This window comes from Sinocyclocheilus grahami, unplaced genomic scaffold (genome assembly GCF_001515645.1).
Source record: "Sinocyclocheilus grahami isolate Dianchi unplaced genomic scaffold, SAMN03320097.WGS_v1.1 scaffold533.1, whole genome shotgun sequence".
Classification (NCBI taxonomy): domain Eukaryota; kingdom Metazoa; phylum Chordata; class Actinopteri; order Cypriniformes; family Cyprinidae; genus Sinocyclocheilus; species Sinocyclocheilus grahami.
This window is the reverse complement of record NW_015505712.1, coordinates 578,666-600,328: the sequence shown is the minus strand read 5'-3', so window position 1 is coordinate 600,328 and position 21,663 is coordinate 578,666. Positions and strand designations below refer to the sequence as shown.

Genomic DNA, 21,663 nt, shown 5'->3' with positions numbered 1-21,663 from the left:
ATTATGTCAATAAATCAAAGGAAAATAGAAGTGGTGAACACCTTTCTTTGTCATTTGCATGCACTAAAATGTTTGTCATTTGTTTTTACAGTGTTTGAGACATTTATCCTTCTGTACCTTGGATTCACATTATTACACTCATTTCATTATGAATAATGCATCTGACATGCAATGCACAAGATCTTTTTTTTTTTAATATATGCTTAAGAACTATTTAATGTGTGGAACATTTGATCACATTTACTTTGTCATGTATGAGTACACATGTACTTCATCATGCATATAAGGATGCTGAAATACACTGAATATGAAAAACTTTTTGGAAGCTGACATGTTCTGCAGTGTGCATTTCAAAAAAGCATTTTGCAAATTCTTTTATATTTAGTTTAAGTAGCCTATTTTCTCATAATTATAATTGTTTATATTATAAAATATTATTAATTAAATTAAAACAAGCTAATAAATTGACTAAAAAAGACCAGCCATAGTAGCTAAAAACCTTTTTTTACTGCTGCATCCACAATATCGTTTTTATAATGCATTTCATTATAGTAATGTATGTTGCACTGTTCTGTGTCTATACAAGAAGAAAGAATAAGGAGGTATGCTGATTTATGGTGTGATTTGGTTTGGGGGAGTGGAACGACTTTATGCCATGCAGTTGCATAATGTGATTTAGAGATCAGCCTCAGGGGAAAGAGAAACAGAGAGAGTCATTGGCTGAAGACTCGCATCTGCCTCTCCCCTGGAAATACGGCAGATCATTTAAAGTAGGCTCGCATCTATTGAAACCTGTGAAACTGAGTCTGGACTAAACCAGGAGCAGCTTCTCAAACCAGATCGGTCTTCATCGCCTTCTGTGCATTTCTTTGACCAAGGTAAGAAAACTGAACTTACTATATTTTTAGTCTCATACTTCGAAAGACAGCTGAGTGCAGAATAAACTGTTATTATATCTCTGGGTTATCACTTTATATCTGTTACTTTCTAGTGACTTTCTTTCTGGGATGCTTGAGGTAGCGGATTTTATTTCTTTGTTTGCATTTAGGCTAATTAGACTATCCAGTTACTCTCTTTATTACGGAAATTGAAGAACAGGAAATAACAGTTTCATATATGTAGACGTGGAGTGTAGCTGCCTGCAGACCGCTTTTTTCCATTGCAAACTCTTTATCTGTATTTACAAGCATTGCTATTATTTTTTGTGTTTTGCAGGCATTTGTGATCATGCGCACTTTTAGAGCCTATAACAGGAAAAAACGCGTTTAAATGATCGGAGAAATCTGAAAATGATCTGAGAAAAAAATGTGTTCGCTGAATGTGCATATGGACTTTTATTGGTTCTTTTTCAATTGAAAATGTCAAAAGTTCTTATTTAACCGATTTGTTTCTTTAAAATCCCGGTTAGAAGTTAGAATTTCGTATGTGGGCGTGTCCATTCAGACACGGACGTGAAGCTCTTACATGAATTACCATGGTAACCATACTTTGCTTCAAAATATTTAGGCATAAGTTCTAGTTTGAAGAATTTCAGGTCTATCTAGTTAAACTCTAAATGGTTGAAAAGATGCAAGTAGTTTATAATTGCAGGGTGTAGGCAATATTTACACCACTTTGAATTTGCTTAGAGGCAAAGTTAATTTTGAGTTATTTTTTCCAGTGCTGAACAGTGAAATTAGATAGACAGACAGACAGATAAATAAATAAATGTAATCTAGCTATGTATTGTGTGAAAAGTAGTTGCCTGGCTGATGATTGCATTCAAAATTGGTTAATGTTTCTGCTATATTTGATAGTTTATGGTAAATCGCACTGTCAGGTATTTCTTCTAATACTATGAATCTGTAAATGGCAGATCTCATGTAGCTACATGCAAAGTGTGTCCTTTGCATAAAACTTTTTCCTGGTAAACTCAAAGGAACGGCATGCATGTCTGCCCACAGCTGTAATCATGCAGCATGACTCATTCCTCACCCGGATGGGCTGCACCCACCTTCTTCAACAGCCTAACAGCCCTTTTTCTCCATATGACTTGAAAATGCAATTAAAAAGCTCACTGATGAAGTGCAGGTACAGTAATGCAGGGAGCATATAAACAGTCTCATATTGTCGTCCAAGAATGAATGCATCTGATGCTTCCTGCATTAGGCTACTATCCATGCAAAAAAAATTCCATCCACACGTTTTCCATATATTTAAATAAAATTGGATGTCACTTTGTTATAGGTATTATATAGGGTCACCATATTTTCGTTTTTCAAAAAGAGGACAGTAGGGGGCGGGGTTCATGTGCAGGGACAAGGGTGGGGCTTCGCCTAACAGTATAAGTAGCAAGCTTTTTTTTTTTTTTTTTTTTCTTTGCTTTTTTTGTTTTTATAATGAATAAAAAGAAAACAAGTAGAAAGAATAGAAAAAGAATAGGGAATGCTAGTGTTAGAGGGTCATTATTTATAATAAATAAAAAGAAAATAAGTAGAAAGAATAGAGTATGCTAGTGTTAGAGGCTCTTCTTTCTTTAAAAAAGTAGATAGAATAGAAATAGAGAGTGCAAATGTTAGAGGGTCATGTTTTTTAATAAAAAAAACAAGGAGATAAAATTAGAAGTAGCATTAGAATAGAGAGTGCTAGAGTTAGAGGGTTAAATGAAGATGAAAGAGGTGTGTTTTCAGCCGTTTCTTGAAAATATTAAGGACTCTTGGATTGAGTTGGTCATTCCACCAGGATGGAACAGTTAATGTAGAAGTCCATGAAAGATTTATCATAGGTAGAATGCAAAATGTTTCAATACAAGCATTTCAGTCAAATGTAATTTATGCAATATTTCAAACCTTTGACCCACTTGGGAAAATCAACCCATGGCAACAGTTTAAAAGTAGCCCAATTCTGTGGAAAAAAACGCGGACTTGGCAACCCTGCATCCAACAAGAGCTGCAGGAGTCAGATTTGACTGATCACAGGTCAAGAATAAGGACAGATGACTGACAAGACCATGCTTGAGTATTTGCTGCTCAACAGATCCTGAGCTCATTGTCAAATTTCTGATCTTGTAAGATGTGCTCCCTTTACAAAGAATGCGTGTGATCGCGAAATCGAAAGTGAAAGTAAACAGCGGCAAACGCTCATTCAAAAGAGATTTAAATACTCTGCATACCGAGAGCGGCTCCCTGATGCGCGAAAATTATATACAATATTAGAATATTTAAAACCCTCATCCGGCCCTCCCGAACCTATAACAAAAGTGTCCCTCGCGGGTCAAAATGACCCGAGGCCAAAAATAACAATAATTTTATTTTTGGTCCAGAAAGCTTATATTGGTCCATTTTTATTTATTTATTTTTTCTAATTTTTATGTCGGTTTTTATATAATTTTTTTTGTGATTTTTATTTTATTCACATTAAATTCTGGATATTTTTATGAAAATGAGCATATTTTTATAAATGTTTTCACCAAAAAAAACAAAGAAAGACAATTTCTGCATATTTATACTTTAAACATGATGATCCATCAGGACCTAGGCCACTGAGTGTCTCTGATGCTGTCTGGTGGGGAAAAATGATATAAAATTGCATTTTATGATTACAGCCACTAGAGGGGCCCATTGAATTCTATGGAGATTCTTAAATGAGCCAAACAAGTGAAATCTTTAAAACTACACCAACTTGAGGCCTCATTAAGCTTTCAGATATATATCAAAACATTAAAAAAACAATATTTTGTAAAAAAAAAAAAAAAATGTATCCAAACACATGCATATTCATACAGTTTCATACAGATACATTTAAAAATGTAAATATCATATAAACTCATTGGTCTCCACCCCATCACTCAAATTTAACTGTTAAGTAAAAACAAAAAATCTAAATGATAGTAATTGACAGATCAATAATTTCCCAGCAGAAGGGGGGGGCATGTGAGTTTTTTGTGCATTGAGGACATTCTGCAGTCTCAGCCCTTTGTTTGGGTATGCATCTTTTCTGGATTGTGCCAGATTTTATACAGTAAAAAAATCTAATAAGTAAAAAAATGCTGTTTTTTTTTGTTTTTTTTTTGACATTCCATTCATTCCTATTGCCAGGTCAAAATGACCCACGAGGGACACTTTTGTTACTTTTTTTATTACACCTTATTTTATTACACATAGAATCCTCGAATCGACTCAAATTTTTTTGTGTGTGCTCCATGCTCAAGTGATTCTGCAGTCTCAGCCCTTTGTTTGGGTATGCATCTTTTCTGGATTGTGCCAGATTTTATACAGTAAAAAAAATCTAATAAGTAAAAAAATGCTGTTTTTTTTGTTTTTTTTTTGGACATTCCATTCATTCCTATTGCCAGGTCAAAATGACCCACGAGGGACACTTTTGTCACTTTTTTTATTACACCTTATTTTATTACACATAGAATCCTCGAATCGACTCAAATTTTTTTGTGTGTGCTCCATGCTCAAGTGTGACAAAATTAAATTAAAAAAATCAGCAGTTCCATGTGTTTCCGGTGGCGGGTCAAAATGGGGGATAGATGAGGGTTAAAGGAGTGGAAACGAAAATTGCGGGATCAAAACACATGTTGCGGGAGCAGGCGGGGTTGTGCCGAATTCTGCACCCCTGCCAGATTATGCACCCCCTCATTGAAGTCGCTACCTGATTGCCTAATCCCCACCCCACCCCTAATCCTAACCCCTCCCCCACACCTAAACCTACCAATACTAGGGGATGCATAATCTGGCAGGGTGCAAATTTCGGCACTACACCGGTAATGGTCAGAGATTCAGCAGGAGCGGGATTAAGAAAACAGCCGAATCCCAGACATTTTGGGTAATTAAGAAATCCCAGCCGGACGCATTTTTGTAGGTCCAAAAAGAGGACATGTCCGGGAAAAAGAGGGCATATGGTCACCCTATATACAGTATGTATGTAGTAGATTAATAAACCGTAGGTCTTTGTCGCTTTTAATGTTGTTGCTATTCCAGTGTTTTCCTTTATAAGATCCATTCTGCACCTGTTTTATCGCCCTCCGAGTAGTTTCCACCTTCAGACCATTAGGTCTTCGAATTGTATGGATTTTCATAGTTCAGCCCCAGTATTTTTGTATATTCCAGGAATCATGGTTTTCCATAAGGAGTTCCAGAATGCAGGCAAAGAGCCTGGTCTGCAGATTTGGAGGATAGAGAAGATGGATCTGAAACCTGTTCCCAAACAACTGCTAGGAAACTTCTTCACTGGTGATGCCTATGTTGTCCTTCACACCACTTCTGCTCCATCCTACAATGTCCACATGTGGTTGGGTGAGTGAAAATAACCACATTTACAATGCAGTGCCCTTTTTTTCTTGTTGGTTATGTAGGCTAATACAAAACACACATTGACACTGTTTATTTTGAGTATTTGCATTACTCTGGGTCTGTTTATATGCAGGTAATGAGTGCTCTCAGGATGAAGGTGGAGCTGCTGCCATCTTTGCTATGCAGCTGGATGATCATCTGGGTGGAGCACCAGTCCAGTACCGTGAGGTTCAGAACAATGAGTCCGTTACCTTCCTTGGCTACTTTAAAACTGGAATTAAATACAAGGTAATTACACCTACAGAGAGCTGAATAAAAATAAAACCCCAGTTCTGTCTATTTATTGCTAAATCTGACAAACTCATTGTCATATTTGGTAACATGCTTTATTTTACATTTAGTGCTGCATATAACCCCACCCTTTTAATTATTGGAGATATATTATTGTTTTGTGTCAAAAAATATGCTGTCAGAAGAATAAGATTTAATCTCCGCTAGCATCACTACACATTACATTTCAGTAATTTCTATAATCAAAGCCTCTTTTATTGAAAAGAGCATAAGGATTATGGGTAAAATATCAAAATTGGAGTCTAAGAATCTGTGAAGGTTTAAGAATCTGTCATTGAAATCCTATATTGATAGACCACTAATCTAGATTTGTCAACATCTATGTATATGGTGCACGGCACTGGTTGTAGGGAATGAGAGTTATTATTCCTCAAATAATAAATGTGTTTATATAGAAGGGAGTCAAAAACCACATTCAAATCAGTAGTGGAAAGTTCCTGAATGATTTTCCCTTGCAAATTTATGGTAAATTGTGGCAGGTTTAGTCTGTGATGGTTTTAATCATTTAAAAATCACGTATAACAGTGTATTGCTGTGATGAATATTTCTCAGCTCCCTTTCACATTTGTGCAATTTCCCTCTCAGATTAAGTACATTCTACTTTTTGGTATAATCTCATCTGCAAGGAATTTTTGGATATATCATGAGAAATTTCTTTAATTTTTTTATTGTAACTCGAGAGCCATGAGACATTTTGGTGTATTTTGTTCTTTTCCCCCTACACAGCAAGGTGGTGTGGCCTCTGGATTCCAGCATGTGGTGACTAATGACATGAATGTGAAGCGTCTGCTTCATATTAAGGGGCGACGTGCCATTCGTGCCACAGAGGTGAATATGTCTTGGGCCAGCTTCAATCGTGGAGACTGCTTCATCATTGATCTCGGCAAGGTCAGAAACACATGGGGTGAAGTAATGAATGAAACTGCCGTCCTTTTGAGAAATCCAAAATTCACAACCTCACAAATCATATTCTGATTTTCCTAGGACATCTACCAATGGTGTGGGAGTGACTGCAACCGTTTTGAGCAGTTGAAAGCCTCCGAGGTGGCTATTGGCATTCGTGATAATGAGAGAAATGGGCGTGCCAGTCTGCACATGGTTGAGGATGGTGCTGAGCCAGAGGCTGTCATTGCTGTAAGTCTTATTTCCTTCTACAAAACAAAAAAACTAAATTATGGTGCAAGTTTAAACTTGCTGTGCAAAGAACGAGCATGTCTTTGGTTGCTGTGATAGGAAGTGAAAGAATAAATTATTGGGTCAGTGGTGAAATAATAATCACGCCTGAAACACAAATAAAAGACAGCAAAATAATGAGACCAGTAACAGCACTGGTTTTCTTGATCAGTTTGTTCTGGCTTTTTTAAAGTTGTAAACCACCTGAGCTCCCTCAAAACATAGTATAGACTAGATATTGTGACTATAAACTGGTAGAACATCAGGATATGGACACATTTTTTCTAAATTTACATGTTTGCATTTGGCCAACGCTTTTATACAAAGCTACTTGCATAGCATTCAAGGTACACATTTGATCAGTTCATGCATTCCCTGGGAATCGATCTCATGACCTCTAATGGAATGCTGTACTGTTCAATCTACAGAAATGTAGCTCAAAGCAGGTTACTGATCTTATTGTAAACAATTTATCTAGGGATGCACCAATACCACTTTTTCCAGTACTCGCCCGATACCGATACTTTTATTTTTGGTACTTGCCGATACCGAGTACCGATACCAATATTTTATTGCATTTGTAAATTTTTTAAATATTGGGTACAGAAACCAAAAGTGTATGTATATTGTTAGTTGGTTGACTTCATTTATCAAATAGATACAAACCAAAATTTATTCAGACACCTTCAGCATTTTTCACATTATCACAGTTTATTCGCTATAGTTTAGAAAATGGTAATAAAATATAACATGAATTTAGAGTTTAACTGAGTCAGAACAAATTCAGCTTGATAATGTTAGATAACTTTGATAGAAAGGTATGTAATGGATTACAATCAACCAAAAAATTAGACAGCTGTTAGTATGACAGTATTTACACAACTATCAATACTTAGTCGGGCAGCCCTTAGCCTTAATGACAGCCTGTAGTCTCCTGGGCATGCTGTCATCCAGCTTCATGAAAACCTGAACTTCTTTTTTATTTCCCCCAGACTCGGTCTGAATAATTTTTGGTCCCAAATTTGTATCAGTTTTACTGGTAGTCCACTGTATGAAGACATTTTGGGTATAATTTGTCACAGTTTACTTTATTTTGCTATCCTTACTTACATCAATGAACTATAGTGTCCTGCACCCACTTGTAAAAAAATATCAAAAATTATATCTGGTTTGACTGTATATCCTTCGGTGATTTTCACACTTAATTATACCCATTAAAATGTATTTGACAAGTTTTTGTTACTTTCACTGTAAATTTTTTTGCCCTATGGTACATCATCTTTAATTTAATAGCATTAGAGCTGCTCCATTGCAGCGGCTAAGTACTGTAATCACGTGCTTTGCTGTAATAATGCAGGGACGTTATACATCTCCTAACTGTGATAATTTTCATAAATAGAAGTCGTGTTTTTTTTCATCTGAAACATGCTGCGATTTATATTCCAAAGCCACTCATATAATGCAGAAACACTCAAGCAAGCAAAACACGCGCAAAGCGTGCAGGTATTTGTACTGATGCAGAATAGTACAGCCTAGCGCATTTCACACAGGCTGCTAGATTCACTTTCGCCAGAAAGTCGTGTATGCCTAAGGTTAAAAATAAATGACGTTTATAGTGAATGCCCCTATAAATGGTCTTATTTTTACGATTTAGTTTTAATCCAAATGATGTGTGTGCTAAGTGTGTGAACATCAAAGATCACACTACAGAATTGCGCACGCACTCGCTCTCTCTCTCTCTCCCTACCGTTTAGTAACTTGTGCATTGTTTTACTTACTTGTTTTTGACATATCCGACCGAACTACAAACTTTCCAGTGATGTCTGTGAGAAAGGTATATTCACTCGACAAGCTCGGGCATCTGCACCGCCGTGTGCTCAATCCACTCCGTGTGCTTTGCTTATCAGCTTGCGCACATCAGCTATACAGTCAATACTGAATGTTTAACATTATATTCATTATACATATACTTCGTAGGCATCCTTAATCTCTAATAACTCCATTCTGCTGTCTATTGTTTTGTTGTTGGTGTTTCATTGTCTGAATATGGCACTTACACATGCTGTGTGGTATCGGCGTTTGGTATTGGGGCATTTTAACGAGTAAAAGTAAGAGTACAGGATCTCAGTATCGGGCCCGATACTGATACCTGTATCGGTGCATCCCTAAATTTATCCATGCGTGTTTCTTTTTCTTTTTTTTCTCTCGACCTTTATTTTAAATGTCATTAATCAAACTTCCAGTGAAACAACAGACTTGTCTGGTGACTTATCCTGGAATTTTGTCTGCATAAAACCACTTCTTACACTTAACTGCAAGCTCACATTCAAATTTGCCTCAATCCAATAAACAACCAACTGATGGAGTTCCGGCCCTACATTTTTTTCTTATGGATGATCTAAGTTCATACCTTTGCCTCATTACCTTAACATCATCTGTAGCTACCAATGGGTTTAGCATGATCTAGTTAGCTTCTGTTGTTAGATGCTGTAACCATAATCTTATTCCAAAAAGCAGAAGTAAGCTGAAACGAATGGGAATGCTAACGGATAGCTTTCTCCAGATATTGTAGACCATCTTTGTAGCTACAGAAATATATTCCAGTAATGCAAGCAAGAAATCAACACAACATAGAATCAGAGACAATTCAGACTAAATGAATCAGTAAACATTCACATGGTAGACACATTAATCCCAAGCAATTTACAGTTTATTCAAAATCATGCATTCTCTGGGAACTGAACTCATGACCTTAGCATTGCTAGCACAATGCTCTTCAGAAACACTAAAAGAAAGATGGAATCCGTTTGTCACAGTAAATAGTAAATATTTAATACAACTACTGCAATCAGCAAAGAAAGAATCCCAGTCCATCTGGTTTTGATTTTGACTTCTTGGTTGAGGTTCTGCATAATAGTCTTTTTTGTGTCCTGGATTTACTGCTGCCATGGAAAAAACTGATGGAAACTCTTACTGTGTTTGTTTATTTTTAGGCTCTTGGGTGCAAGCCCAACATCCCAGCAGGAAGTCCTGACGATGAGACGACTGACAGAAGCAATCAGAAAAAGGGCACACTCTACATGGTACATTTATGTTTTATGCACCTACTACGAGCACTATATTATGCTAATTGTGTTAATGTATGCATTCATGTGTTTTGTATGGGTTAGGTGTGGTAAATACAAACTCATAAATGAAGCTTTATTCTATTCATTCAAACTCATGACTGAACAGCTATAATCGCCAATAATTCATTAATGAGGTTAATTTTATTGTTAACTACAATGCCACACTTGTATGAAGTCCATTGCTCTGACCTCGACAGATATGGCGCGTAGAGGGTGGGGATAAAGTTCCTGTGGACCCTTCCAGCAATGGACAGTTCTATGGAGGAGACTGTTATCTGATCCTTTACACCTATCGCCAGGGAAGCAGAGAGCAACATATTATCTACACCTGGTAAATCAAGATAGCCACAGGTTGACATGCTGGAACATGTGCTCATTAACCACCCGATTAGCTAATATTTAACCAATCAATATTTAATGACCTACATATATGGATTGATTTTTATATCAGGCAAGGACTTAAGTGTACACAAGATGAACTGGCTGCCTCAGCTTTTCTAACAGTCAAGCTGGATGATTCCATGGGAGGTTCGCCTGTCCAGGTATTAACAAACACAAGCCTAATTTCTTGAGTCTGGTCAAATTCTATTCCATGCTTAAATTAAAATAAACTCAACTTTATCAGCTATTATTGTGTAATTGTTAATTAATTGTCATTTTTTATTTACACTGTCTCTATGCTATGTTGATTATAATGAGGTTTTCTAGTTTGGTCATAAAGTGACCAGAGCTAGCAAATTAAAAATAATTCCATAATAGTCTGATGCTTTTCACTTTGGTTTTAAAACATCTTTGTTTCTAGTACAGTACACAGTATATATAGTACACAATATATCAGTACCATATCGGTTATCAATTGATATTAGACATTCTTTATTGATATTGATTCCTATTGGATACTGTATGTACAATTCCCTTTAATAGTTTGTGGTATGTAAGATATTTTAATGATTTTGAAAGAAGTCTCTTATGCTCACCAAGGCTACATTTATTTGATCAAAATATAATAAAAACAGTAATATTGAGATATATTATTGCAATTTAAAATAGTCGTTTTTATTTTAAGTTGTCATTTATTCCACTGAATTTTCAGCTTTCTAATATGCTGATGCTCAAGAAACTTTTCTTTTTATTAACACTGTCGAAAACAGTTGTGCGGGTTAATGTTTTTTTTTGGTAACAGAAAACATTAAAAAAAACTTTTCTTTGATGAACAGAAAGTTGAACAGCATTCATTTGAATAAAAAATATTTTGTAGCAATATAAAATTCTTTACAGTCACTTTTGCTCAATTTAATGCATTCTTGCTAAATATGTTTCTTAAAATAACTCACAGACCTCAAACTGTAAACTGTAGTCTATATGCCGAAACTGAATATTTAGTTTTGTATGATGATTTTGTCATCATCTAACACTCATTTAAAGTTCATTTAAAAAACATAATTATATAAAACTAATAATAAAATCAACAATCGTGGCAGCTGTAATTGCAATCTTAAATTTTTTTATATAAATTGTGCATGTATTTTTATGTACTCCTGTTGTCATGTCTTATATGATGCAGAGAAGAGCTTAGTTTGTAGGAAATAAAAAGATCAACATAATTTAGAATTCACTGTTATGTTGCTCTGCAGGTACGTGTCACTCAAGGCCAGGAACCGGCCCATTTGATGAGCCTGTTCAAGGGGAAACCCATGATCATCCACATGGGTGGGACTTCACGTAAAGGTGGTCAAAGTCAGACTGGCAATACTCGCCTTTTCCATATCCGCCAGAGCTCCACCCGTGCAACACGCGCTGTGGAGGTCAGTGAGGACGGCAGGCACATACATGGACACAATCAGCAACGGCCATCTGGCAATAACCTCTTAATGTTATTTTTGGTAACAGAAAACATTAAAAAAACTTTTCTTTGATGAACAGAAAGTTGAACAGCATTCATTTGAATAAAAAATATTTTGTAGCAATATAAAATTCTTTACAGTCACTTTTGCTCAATTTAATGCATTCTTGCTAAATATGTTTCTTAAAATAACTCACAGACCTCAAACTGTAAACTGTAGTCTATATGCCGAAACTGAATATTTAGTTTTGTATGATGATTTTGTCATCATCTAACACTCATTTAAAGTTGTAAAGTGGCAGCTGTAATTGCAATCTTAAATTTTTTTATATAAATTGTGCATGTATTTTTATGTACTCCTGTTGTCATGTCTTATATGATGCAGAGAAGAGCTTAGTTTGTAGGAAATAAAAAGATCAACATAATTTAGAATTCACTGTTATGTTGCTCTGCAGGTACGTGTCACTCAAGGCCAGGAACCGGCCCATTTGATGAGCCTGTTCAAGGGGAAACCCATGATCATCCACATGGGTGGGACTTCACGTAAAGGTGGTCAAAGTCAGACTGGCAATACTCGCCTTTTCCATATCCGCCAGAGCTCCACCCGTGCAACACGCGCTGTGGAGGTCAGTGAGGACGGCAGGCACATACATGGACACAATCAGCAACGGCCATCTGGCAATAACCTTCCTCTCTGACTCACTCTCTCTCCTCACCCAGGTGGAACCCACTGCATCTAAACTGAATACTAACGACGTGTTTGTGCTGAAGTGTCCTGGCGGCCTGTTTCTGTGGAAAGGAGTGGCTGCTTCAGAGGAAGAAATGGCTGCTGCTAAACACGTCTGCAGCTTCCTTGGAGGCAGTGCCACAGACATTTCAGAGGGCAAAGAGCCGGGTGGGTGTCTGCCTTTTGTAAATGTTCAGATGTAATTTATACAGTTAAAAGGCATTCCTAAACTAATCACGTTTCCTGTTCTTTTGAACTGATTGGCACTTATCTGTATCTTTGCTTCGCTCAGCTGGGTTTTGGTCAGATTTGGGTGGAAAGAAGGACTATCAAACCTCTAAAAGTCTGCAGAAGACTGTTAAACCTCCACGTCTCTTTGGCTGCTCCAACAAGACTGGACGTTTAATTGTGAGTTAACATAAATGGAATTTGCAACTCATTTAAATTTCTTTGTTAAATGAATGCATACAATTTACTATACCTCTCCTATTTCATTTTTAGGCTGACGAAGTGCCTGGAGATTTCACTCAGTCTGATTTGGCCACTGATGATGTCATGCTGCTGGACACCTGGGATCAGGTTAGCATTTGAAGTACCGATAATGACTTAAAGTCAACATGAAATCATGTTTGCAACACATTTTACTTCTGTAATCGGATACACTTCTGAGTGAAACTGAATTTTCAAGCAGAAAATGCAGAATGAGAATAGATTTTATCCATAATTATTTGACTGGTTCTTGAAAAGTGGGTGTTATGTACCAGAATGGAGCACAGAATGAAGTTCAGTTATAGACCTTAGTCAAGGTAGAGCCTATATTAATTAATTTTTTCACAGGAATGAAAACGAGGCTGTGAGGGATAGAAGTACAGTGCGTTCAATGGATTGTACTATAGTTTAACAACATACCAATTGTTGATGTGCTGACAAAGCTGATATCTGAAAAAATAAAAACTGTCAATAGACAAAATTTCCATAAAACAGTTTTGAAAGTCGTGAAAATTATGTAATCTGTGTCCATCTATTACAGCCTTGTTATCATTCCTGTCAAAATTAAATATAAATGTAACCAGGTCTAATGTTAAACTTTAAATGTTTAATTAAATTTCTTCTTCCTTTAGATCTTTGTTTGGATTGGTAATGATGCCAACGAGGTGGAGCGGAATGGAGCAGATAAAATAGGTAAGTTAAGATGCTGAAGCACTAACTTTAACACTTACATTTATACAGTTAAGGTACCAAAAAGCAAAATCCCACAGTCCATAATGGAGGATTCAACTTGATTTAACATAGTCATTGAATGTAATTCCTGATTATTAATGTGCATGTTTCTTTACCGTTAGCCAAAGATTATGTGGATTCTGACCCCTCTGGTCGCCGTGGCACCCCGGTCATCACTGTAAAGCAAGGGTTTGAGCCCCCAACCTTCACTGGCTGGTTCCAGGCTTGGGATGCAAAGATGTGGGACACAGACCCACTGGATCGCATCCGTGGTCGTTTCTAAAAGCAGACGCATTCAGACACGCAAACCTTTATATACTTTTCCATAGTTTCCAGAATACTCACCTCAACAGTATGCAATAATGCTGCATGTTAAGCCACTATGTACTGTATTTTGCTACTGTTAATGACTTTTTGCCTTTTTGATTCCTATGCATTGACTTTGCCTTTTTATACAATTAAACTCTTTTATATTTTCTTTTATATGCTTCTGTATTCCAGTGATGTTTTCGACTACATGGTCTTTATGATTTTGAAAATGACAAGAAATGGAAATGGAAAATGTTTTTTTATATAAGCAAGACAATACCATTTGTTTGTATTCGACAACTTGGTGCCACTGGATTGTTAAAAACTGTACACGTGTATGGTTAATGCCTCATAAATTTGCAAATCGAAACATCTGAGAGAATATATTGTAGTTGCTGAAAAAAGATTTTAATGTATCTCTACAATTATTATGAATCCCAGTATATAATAATAGTAATAAAAAAAACTTTTTAAAATAGTGCTGAGTTATGTGTTTGTTGATGTGGGACTTACTGACTAACCCCAAACTTTTGAAAAATATGCATATTATGTTGTGTTTTATCAGATATTTCTTTTAGACCACATTGGTGTATAGACCTTGCATCTCTGCAGTCGTAATGTTACGTATTTTCCACCACATGTCTAGACCGTAGTGACATATGGGTCATTCTGCTGAGTCTTTATGCTGTGGATTAGGAGGTGTTTTAGCTCACCTCTCAAGCTCTTACTCGTTCTGTCTCGTTATCTTCTTTCCAGTTCTCCTTAGCCTTCATTTACTTCTTGTTCTCTCGTCCCACTGTATCATCAGAGAAAGCAGCCATGAATCAGAAGGTTGTACTGATCACTGGTTGTTCTTCTGGCATTGGATTGGCACTTGCTGTTCGTCTTGCCAAAGATGAGAAAAAGAGGTTTATGGGTAAGGCCCATAGGATATCTATAGTCGTATAATAGTGGTGTAGACCAAGTACAGTTGTAAAATGTTTGCTTTTTGTTGTACTGCACAAATACTGTGCAGAATTAACAGATTTGTTTTTCTTCAAAAGACTTTCTGTTTATCAACCAAATGTCAAAAACTAAGATTGGACATTTGTGACACTAACTAGTGTGCTAAATTAGATAGGTCTATTTTTGTTATGTTCTTTATTATTTTCACAGTGGTTACAGATATTGTATATTGTCCCACCATTAGTGCTGTCAACACAGGCATGTCACAAAACAATTATTTCTAAAAGGACAAATGTGAATGTGCACATTATGACAGAAGGGACTGTGTAATATTCATACTGTTACTGTACCGTTACAACTCAGTTTTTGTTCGTAAGCAACTTCTTAAACTTACTTCTATATAAATTGACTTTGCATGTAAATTACTCCAAACTAAGCAGCTGAGAAGCACTAATATTAGTCATTAAATAAGACTGTGATCACAATCTGTTACTTGGAAATGTTATCAGATTAGTTCAAATGAAAGTTAGCCTATATTTTGAGTTTGGCAGCGTATGTTCTTTTTATTAACACTGTCGAAAACAGTTGTGCGGCTTAATGTTATTTTTGGTAACAGAAAACATTAAAAAAACTTTTCTTTGATGAACAGAAAGTTGAACAGCATTCATTTGAATAAAAAATATTTTGTAGCAATATAAAATTCTTTACAGTCACTTTTGCTCAATTTAATGCATTCTTGCTAAATATGTTTCTTAAAATAACTCACAGACCTCAAACTGTAAACTGTAGTCTATATGCCGAAACTGAATATTTAGTTTTGTATGATGATTTTGTCATCATCTAACACTCATTTAAAGTTCATTTAAAAAACATAATTATATAAAACTAATAATAAAATCAACAATCGTGGCAGCTGTAATTGCAATCTTAAATTTTTTTATATAAATTGTGCATGTATTTTTATGTACTCCTGTTGTCATGTCTTATATGATGCAGAGAAGAGCTTAGTTTGTAGGAAATAAAAAGATCAACATAATTTAGAATTCACTGTTATGTTGCTCTGCAGGTACGTGTCACTCAAGGCCAGGAACCGGCCCATTTGATGAGCCTGTTCAAGGGGAAACCCATGATCATCCACATGGGTGGGACTTCACGTAAAGGTGGTCAAAGTCAGACTGGCAATACTCGCCTTTTCCATATCCGCCAGAGCTCCACCCGTGCAACACGCGCTGTGGAGGTCAGTGAGGACGGCAGGCACATACATGGACACAATCAGCAACGGCCATCTGGCAATAACCTTCCTCTCTGACTCACTCTCTCTCCTCACCCAGGTGGAACCCACTGCATCTAAACTGAATACTAACGACGTGTTTGTGCTGAAGTGTCCTGGCGGCCTGTTTCTGTGGAAAGGAGTGGCTGCTTCAGAGGAAGAAATGGCTGCTGCTAAACACGTCTGCAGCTTCCTTGGAGGCAGTGCCACAGACATTTCAGAGGGCAAAGAGCCGGGTGGGTGTCTGCCTTTTGTAAATGTTCAAACGATGTAATTTATACAGTTAAAAGGCATTCCTAAACTAATCACGTTTCCTGTTCTTTTGAACTGATTGGCACTTATCTGTATCTTTGCTTCGCTCAGCTGGGTTTTGGTCAGATTTGGGTGGAAAGAAGGACTATCAAACCTCTAAAAGTCTGCAGAAGACTGTTAAACCTCCACGTCTCTTTGGCTGCTCCAACAAGACTGGACGTTTAATTGTGAGTTAACATAAATGGAATTTGCAACTCATTTAAATTTCTTTGTTAAATGAATGCATACAATTTACTATACCTCTCCTATTTCATTTTTAGGCTGACGAAGTGCCTGGAGATTTCACTCAGTCTGATTTGGCCACTGATGATGTCATGCTGCTGGACACCTGGGATCAGGTTAGCATTTGAAGTACCGATAATGACTTAAAGTCAACATGAAATCATGTTTGCAACACATTTTACTTCTGTAATCGGATACACTTCTGAGTGAAACTGAATTTTCAAGCAGAAAATGCAGAATGAGAATAGATTGTATCCATAATTATTTGACTGGTTCTTGAAAAGTGGGTGTTATGTACCAGAATGGAGCACAGAATGAAGTTCAGTTATAGACCTTAGTCAAGGTAGAGCCTATATTAATTAATTTTTTCACAGGAATGAAAACGAGGCTGTGAGGGATAGAAGTACAGTGCGTTCAATGGATTGTACTATTGTTTAACAACATACCAATTGTTGATGTGCTGACAAAGCTGATATCTGAAAAAATAAAAACTGTCAATAGACAAAATTTCCATAAAACAGTTTTGAAAGTCGTGAAAATTATGTAATCTGTGTCCATCTATTACAGCCTTGTTATCATTCCTGTCAAAATTAAATATAAATGTAACCAGGTCTAATGTTAAACTTTAAATGTTTAATTAAATTTCTTCTTCCTTTAGATCTTTGTTTGGATTGGTAATGATGCCAACGAGGTGGAGCGGAATGGAGCAGATAAAATAGGTAAGTTAAGATGCTGAAGCACTAACTTTAACACTTACATTTATACAGTTAAGGTACCAAAAAGCAAAATCCCACAGTCCATAATGGAGGATTCAACTTGATTTAACATAGTCATTGAATGTAATTCCTGATTATTAATGTGCATGTTTCTTTACCGTTAGCCAAAGATTATGTGGATTCTGACCCCTCTGGTCGCCGTGGCACCCCGGTCATTACTGTAAAGCAAGGGTTTGAGCCCCCAACCTTCACTGGCTGGTTCCAGGCTTGGGATGCAAAGATGTGGGACACAGACCCACTGGATCGCATCCGTGGTCGTTTCTAAAAGCAGACGCATTCAGACACGCAAACCTTTATATACTTTTCCATAGTTTCCAGAATACTCACCTCAACAGTATGCAATAATGCTGCATGTTAAGCCACTATGTACTGTATTTTGCTACTGTTAATGACTTTTTGCCTTTTTGATTCCTATGCATTGACTTTGCCTTTTTATACAATTAAACTCTTTTATATTTTCTTTTATATGCTTCTGTATTCCAGTGATGTTTTCGACTACATGGTCTTTATGATTTTGAAAATGACAAGAAATGGAAATGGAAAATGTTTTTTTATATAAGCAAGACAATACCATTTGTTTGTATTCGACAACTTGGTGCCACTGGATTGTTAAAAACTGTACACGTGTATGGTTAATGCCTCATAAATTTGCAAATCGAAACATCTGAGAGAATATATTGTAGTTGCTGAAAAAAGATTTTAATGTATCTCTACAATTATTATGAATCCCAGTATATAATAATAGTAATAAAAAAAACTTTTTAAAATAGTGCTGAGTTATGTGTTTGTTGATGTGGGACTTACTGACTGACCCCAAACTTTTGAAAAATATGCATATTATGTTGTGTTTTATCAGATATTTCTTTTAGACCACATTGGTGTATAGACCTTGCATCTCTGCAGTCGTAATGTTACGTATTTTCCACCACATGTCTAGACCGTAGTGACATATGGGTCATTCTGCTGAGTCTTTATGCTGTGGATTAGGAGGTGTTTTAGCTCACCTCTCAAGCTCTTACTCGTTCTGTCTCGTTATCTTCTTTCCAGTTCTCCTTAGCCTTCATTTACTTCTTGTTCTCTCGTCCCACTGTATCATCAGAGAAAGCAGCCATGAATCAGAAGGTTGTACTGATCACTGGTTGTTCTTCTGGCATTGGATTGGCACTTGCTGTTCGTCTTGCCAAAGATGAGAAAAAGAGGTTTATGGGTAAGGCCCATAGGATATCTATAGTCGTATAATAGTGGTGTAGACCAAGTACAGTTGTAAAATGTTTGCTTTTTGTTGTACTGCACAAATACTGTGCAGAATTAACAGATTTGTTTTTCTTCAAAAGACTTTCTGTTTATCAACCAAATGTCAAAAACTAAGATTGGACATTTGTGACACTAACTAGTGTGCTAAATTAGATAGGTCTATTTTTGTTATGTTCTTTATTATTTTCACAGTGGTTACAGATATTGTATATTGTCCCACCATTAGTGCTGTCAACACAGGCATGTCACAAAACAATTATTTCTAAAAGGACAAATGTGAATGTGCACATTATGACAGAAGGGACTGTGTAATATTCATACTGTTACTGTACCGTTACAACTCAGTTTTTGTTCGTAAGCAACTTCTTAAACTTACTTCTATATAAATTGACTTTGCATGTAAATTACTCCAAACTAAGCAGCTGAGAAGCACTAATATTAGTCATTAAATAAGACTGTGATCACAATCTGTTACTTGGAAATGTTATCAGATTAGTTCAAATGAAAGTTAGCCTATATTTTGAGTTTGGCAGCGTATGTCATGGGGAACCGTGTTAAACGAAAAAAAAAACAAGCAGGTTGTATTTTGAGACGTCTGTGAAACTGCACATGACAGTCCAAACTTGCAGGAGAAGGGAAATATGCAGTTTCACAACTGTATGCTGTCTGCACTACACTGCTTTTACTAAAAATGCCGTTAAAAAAGGTTTCTTCATGCGTAACTTGTGAATTCTCCTAAATAAATCGACTTTGCTTGTAGATTTTCTCAAAATAAGTAGCCGAGTAGCTTTATTAGTCATTAAATGATGACTAGTCTCCATCTGTTAGCTGAAATCTTAGCAGACTAGTTCAAATGAAAGTTAAGCTAAATGTTTTGGCTTTGGCAGTGTATGCGACTAATTACTCCAAACTAAGCAGCTGAGAAGCACTAATATTAGTCATTAAATAAGACTGTGATCACAATCTGTTACTTGGAAATGTTATCAGATTAGTTCAAATGAAAGTTAGCCTATATTTTGAGTTTGGCAGCGTATGTCATGGGGAACCGTGTTAAACGAAAAAAAACAAGCAGGTTGTATTTTGAGACGTCTGTGAAACTGCACATGACAGTCCAAACTTGCAGGAGAAGGGAAATATGCAGTTTTACAACTGTATGCTGTCTGCACTACACTGCTTTTACTAAAAATGCCGTTAAAAAAGGTTTCTTCATGCGTAACTTGTGAATTCTCCTAAATAAATCGACTTTGCTTGTAGATTTTCTCAAAATAAGTAGCCGAGTAGCTTTATTAGTCATTAAATGATGACTAGTCTCCATCTGTTAGCTGAAATCTTAGCAGACTAGTTCAAATGAAAGTTAAGCTAAATGTTTTGGCTTTGGCAGTGTATGCGACTATGAGGAACCTGGCTGAACGTGAAGCTCTGGAGAAGGCAGCAGGTCGTACTTTGGGCAGCACACTGGAGATCAAGCAGCTCGACGTCTGTGATGAGAATTCTATCAAAGCCTGTGTGGACAGCCTGCCCATGCGCAGAGTTGATATTCTCGGTAAGGGTTTCCTACATTTATTTCTTACATCAAAACACAAATGCTATGCTTTAACTTTGTGGCCATAATATCTCATTTTACCCGCATACCGTGTGCACGGCGCCTTAATATAAGGCGGAGACGGACATAATCGTAACACACACGGGTTTTTTTTTACACTGCCCTTAACCCCGGATTATTTTAAATCTAAACCCCGCATTTAACCCTGGTTAAAGGAACGTTTCATACTTGTAATTAAGAAGTGGGTTAGCACCACTTTTTTTCACCGAGGGTTATGGTGCAAAGTTAGCATCGTTTTTTCGATGTACAGAGTGAAATTATACGGCGGTAAAGTTAGTTTGACGTTTGACATTCATTAGACATTCGGGTTTTTTGTGTTTTTTTATGTTTTGAGCCCAAACTAACTCAGGTAGACATAAATATATGCCCTTTATGTTGCACAAGGCTTAAATTCTAGGAATTAATTTTTTTTTAACCATTTAAATTAATTAAACTCTGACACAGTTTGAGATAAAGATATCAGACCAACTGTACAATATTCAGAATATTATTTCCTATAATGCACAAGGCTTGGTTTTTCAGATGATGCCTTTATTGTTTTTATATATAGCACTGAAACCATATTTTGCATATGTTGTACATACTGTATCCACTTAAATTAATTAAACTCTGACACAGTTTGAGATAAAGATATCAGACCAACTGTACAATATTCAGAATATTATTTCCTATAATGCACAAGGCTTGGTTTTTCAGATGATGCCTTTATTGTTTTTATATATAGCACTGAAACCATATTTTGCATATGTTGTACATACTGTATCCACTTAAATTAATTAAACTCTGACACAGTTTGAGATAAAGATATCAGACCAACTGTACAATATTCAGAATATTATTTCCTATAATGCACAAGGCTTGGTTTTTCAGATGATGCCTTTATTGTTTTTATATATAGCACTGAAACCATATTTTGCATATGTTGTACATACTGTATCCACTTAAATTAATTAAACTCTGACACCGTTTGAGATAAAGGTATCAGACCAACTGTACAATATTCAGAATATTATTCCCTATAATGCACGCAAGGCTTGGTTTTTCAGATGATGCCTTTATTGTTTTTATATATAGCACTATATAAAAATATAAAAATTCATAAAATTATTATAAAAAACATAAAATTGTAATTCCAAAAACGGAGCTTTGTGCGATAACAGGTATGTTTTTCCAAACATTTTAGTATTGGTTTTATATTATAATGTCATGTAGTTAAATTGTTTAATTAATTTAAATGGTTAATTTTTTTT

At 36.1% G+C, this 21,663-nt stretch overlaps 2 protein-coding genes and 1 pseudogene across 2 annotated transcripts in view; all 3 read left to right on the top strand.

The window, feature by feature from the left end:
- Positions 1–774: 774 nt before the first annotated feature.
- Positions 775–14,305, top strand: LOC107555368 (gelsolin-like; annotated as a pseudogene).
- A 1,711-nt stretch (positions 14,306–16,016) lies between these two features.
- LOC107555387 (gelsolin-like) lies at positions 16,017–18,121 on the top strand. The gene is made up of 6 exons (XM_016238162.1): positions 16,017–16,213; positions 16,308–16,482; positions 16,610–16,725; positions 16,819–16,896; positions 17,439–17,499; positions 17,661–18,121. Exons 1-6 carry the CDS (start codon positions 16,079–16,081, stop codon positions 17,819–17,821), a joined length of 726 nt encoding a protein of 241 aa, XP_016093648.1. The 5' UTR covers positions 16,017–16,078; the 3' UTR covers positions 17,822–18,121.
- Positions 18,122–18,540: 419 nt separating this feature from the next.
- The window catches only part of LOC107555386 (retinol dehydrogenase 8-like), a gene marked incomplete at its 3' end in the record, with an annotated part of 5,874 nt that continues 2,751 nt past the window's right edge, over positions 18,541–21,663 (top strand). The window contains exons 1-2 of the mRNA XM_016238160.1: positions 18,541–18,763; positions 20,192–20,353. Of these exons, the coding sequence (XP_016093646.1) occupies positions 18,667–18,763; positions 20,192–20,353 (259 nt within the window). The remainder of the gene's footprint in view (positions 18,764–20,191; positions 20,354–21,663) is intronic.